Source organism: Erpetoichthys calabaricus, chromosome 4 (genome assembly GCF_900747795.2).
Source record: "Erpetoichthys calabaricus chromosome 4, fErpCal1.3, whole genome shotgun sequence".
Taxonomy (NCBI): domain Eukaryota; kingdom Metazoa; phylum Chordata; class Cladistia; order Polypteriformes; family Polypteridae; genus Erpetoichthys; species Erpetoichthys calabaricus.
This window is the reverse complement of record NC_041397.2, coordinates 206,317,888-206,321,388: the sequence shown is the minus strand read 5'-3', so window position 1 is coordinate 206,321,388 and position 3,501 is coordinate 206,317,888. Positions and strand designations below refer to the sequence as shown.

Here is a 3,501-nt window from a genome sequence, read left to right as displayed (position 1 = left end):
TATTGTATTGTAAATGGAGAAAGTCTTTAAACTCAGTAAGTTTTTTATCAAGCATTTTTGTATTATTTTCTTAATTGTTCTTTTTCTGATACATATTTCCAGAAATATACAATATATTGATTATTTCCCTACTAGAACCAAATGAAAAATGGAATGAAAACACATTGTGAATGGGGTCAGTCTTGTTCAAATTCACTAGTGAAATAAAATTTGATTCCATAATGTTACTTTATCTTTACTAGGCATAATAACAAAAACAATGAAACAAAAAACACTAAACAATTGATTGCATTTTTTAAAATTGCTTATGCAATTGGTCGTAATCTGTTCCAAGATTTTCCCAGGACAGCTCCTGGTAATGTTCCAAAAACCTACTGAGGGAAGCTATAAATCAAGCCCTAAATCAACAGTCTCATTCTCTCCTATTAAGTGGTGACACAGGTAATAATAGTTAATTTATATTTATTGTAATTATTTTGTTACAAATGATTATATTACAATTATTTTATTACGGTTTATACAGATGTGATGGTTTGTAATCTTGTCGATTGTTTCAATATTTACTGTAGTCACTCTTTCTTTCTACATCTTTAGTATTAGATAGATAGATAGATAGATAGATAGATAGATAGATAGATAGATAGATAGATAGATAGATAGATAGATAGATAGATAGATAGATAGATAGATTTTTTGACAACATTTATAAATATGTGCATATATAAAATTTACATTTAAATAAAGAAACATTTTTTAGATTAGATTTCATGAAATGAAAAAGGGAAGAAAAAATAATGAATTTAAGCAGCCCTATTCATTAAATCAGACCTGAGAGAGGCTATTATGTATTATTTGTTGAATTGCACATGACAGATAAGTGAGGATTATATTTTAAGAAAGAATCTTATAAGGCACACAATTAAAAGAATAAAAGCGTCTGCTATAATGAAGCCATATGGAATTCAAGAAGTTTAGAAGTTGTGTTTCCTGGCATATTGCTGTTAATTTTCAGTGTGATTGGGTGGTGGGCATTTTTACAAGGTAAAATAATTATCTAATATATAGAATAGATAGCAGGATGGAACAAAAAAGGTGGGTCAACAAGAAAACAGAGAAACCATTTTATATTCTATTCAATATAGAATTTAGCTATGCTTTAATACTGTCCATGTATCCTTAAATATTTAATATTTCCTTTTATTTAAGTAATATTTTCTTCCTAATTCAGTTATAAAACTATGCAGTTTACACAGTACACAGAATAGCAAGATATTAACTAATGTATCTCTATCAGTTAATTATACCTTTGCAGATATCAAATTATGGGAAAGAGATTCAGAAGCACATGTAAATGTGATGATTGTGAAACTTTAACAACTGTATATTTAATATAGCTACAAAACAATTATATTCTTTATAAAACCTGCTTATAGTTGAAAAATACAAACATTTCGGTAAAGTAAGAATTTTCAGGTAGTAGTAAGACTAGTATCTTCGTGTGAAAATCAATTGAACTCTCACCATTTTAGATGGTTTCTTGCCACTGATATGTTGCTCCAAGGAAAGGTCTGCCCTAAGACCATTAATGTGAAAATTGATATGGAAAAGAAAGAGATGATCAGAGTTAAATTAGGATTCTTTTTGGGAAAATATTTGTGTTTTTCCTCAATTTTAAGATAATTTATTAATTTGCTGATTTTACAACAAAATTAGGCTTTTTTTTAATCAAAGTACATATTTAGGTTTGACAGTACAGCATTTATTTTGTATTACAGTATGAGAAATTTCATAATAATAATAATAATAATAATAATAATAATAATAATAATAATAATATGTTGTTGTTGCTTGGTTTTACCTTAATACCAAATCACAAAAATTTAATTTTATCTTAAGACATTTACCTTTTATGTTAAGAGATTCCTCGGGATATAAACATTACTAATTAGATTATGCTTCTTGTATAATGTTAATAAATTTTACTAGAGCATTTAGTGAGTGTTTTAAATGATATACAAGTGACATGAATGAATGTTTACTCACTGTGTTGATTCTTTATGTGCAGTTTATATATATTTTATAAATGTTACTTGTTCATGGCTTTCTAATATCATGTTAATTTATATTTAATTATTTTTTAGGAAATCAATATGTCTGAGGCAGCTGTCAATATTCAGTCTAACATCTCTACATTACTGATCACTGGATTTGGCCAAATGGGCAACCTGAAATACGTGTATTTTGTTTTAGCCCTTTTTGCATTCATTCTCACAATTTTTGTCAATGCAGGATTGATTGCAGTCATCTGGTTAAAAGAAAGCCTGCACCAGCCCATGTACATCTTTCTATGTCATTTGTCTCTCAATGGCCTATATGGGAGTACAGCACTGTACCCCAAATTGCTGCATGACTTCCTCACTGAAGTACAAGTCATAACTCGCATTGGCTGTCTTGCACAGCTGTACTGCATCCACACCTATGCTGCATTAGAATGCACCCTACTGACAGTGATGGCGATTGACAGATTCTTGTCAATCTGCAGACCCCTGCAGTACCACAGCATCATGACATCATTAACAGTTTCCAGCTTACTTATTTTCGCCTGGTTGTTTCCTCTTGGTGTATTTGGTGTAACCGTAGCCCTAACCTCTCGCCTTCCTTTGTGTGGATATAGTATAGAGAAAGTTTACTGTGATAACTGGTCTTTTACTCGACTGTCATGTGTCAGCACCACAACGGAAAGCGTGTACATGGTGTTTGTTACAGTCATCTTTCCTGGGATGCCTTTCCTCATTGTAATCATTTCATATCAGCAGATTCTCCAGGCTTGTTTGAAAGCTTCCCCTAAAGCCAGAAGCAAAGCATTCAATACCTGTGCCCCTCACATCATTACATTTGTCAACTACTGTGTAAATTTGCTTTTTGAAATTATCAGCCTCAGGCTAGGTGACAAAAATCTTCCATCTGCCCTATGCAGCTTCATGTCTCTGCAACTTTTCATAGTGCCTCCTTTGCTCAATCCCATTGTTTATACGATTAGGCTAACAGAGATTAGAAGTGCCGTGGTCGAAGTAATTCAAAGGGCAAAGCTCATCATATGTCCTCACTCACCTTAGAGGTACACTTCCATGCCTTTTCTATGCTGCAAATGTTCCTCTCAATCCTTTTCTTACTTTTCGAGGCCCTACACCATATTTAAATTAATGCATTACTCATTATATTTGTTTCTGATCAATTGACTTAACAAATTGATTATTCAATGTAACATAAAGACTCATTTATATACCAGAAATATGAACTTAAGCAAAAATAATAACATATTGTTAAGCATGTGGATGTGATTTTAACATGTGGATGTGAATATAACAAGGCTGAGAGCAGTAACTAAACACAAATACATTATTGCATAAATTAGGTTATTATACACTCAGCGCCACGAAACTTTGGATATTTCTTATGTAGTGTAAGGTTGCCTCTTATTTAATGTTTAGAAAAATTAAT

The 3,501-nt window shown here is 31.3% G+C and overlaps 1 protein-coding gene across 1 annotated transcript; it reads left to right on the top strand.

The window, feature by feature from the left end:
* The first annotated feature begins 2,145 nt into the window (after positions 1–2,145).
* On the top strand, positions 2,146–3,501 carry LOC114651194 (olfactory receptor 2G3-like). The gene has a single exon (XM_028801145.2). The coding sequence runs from the start codon at positions 2,151–2,153 to the stop codon at positions 3,114–3,116; it is 966 nt and encodes a 321-aa protein (XP_028656978.1). The 5' UTR covers positions 2,146–2,150; the 3' UTR covers positions 3,117–3,501.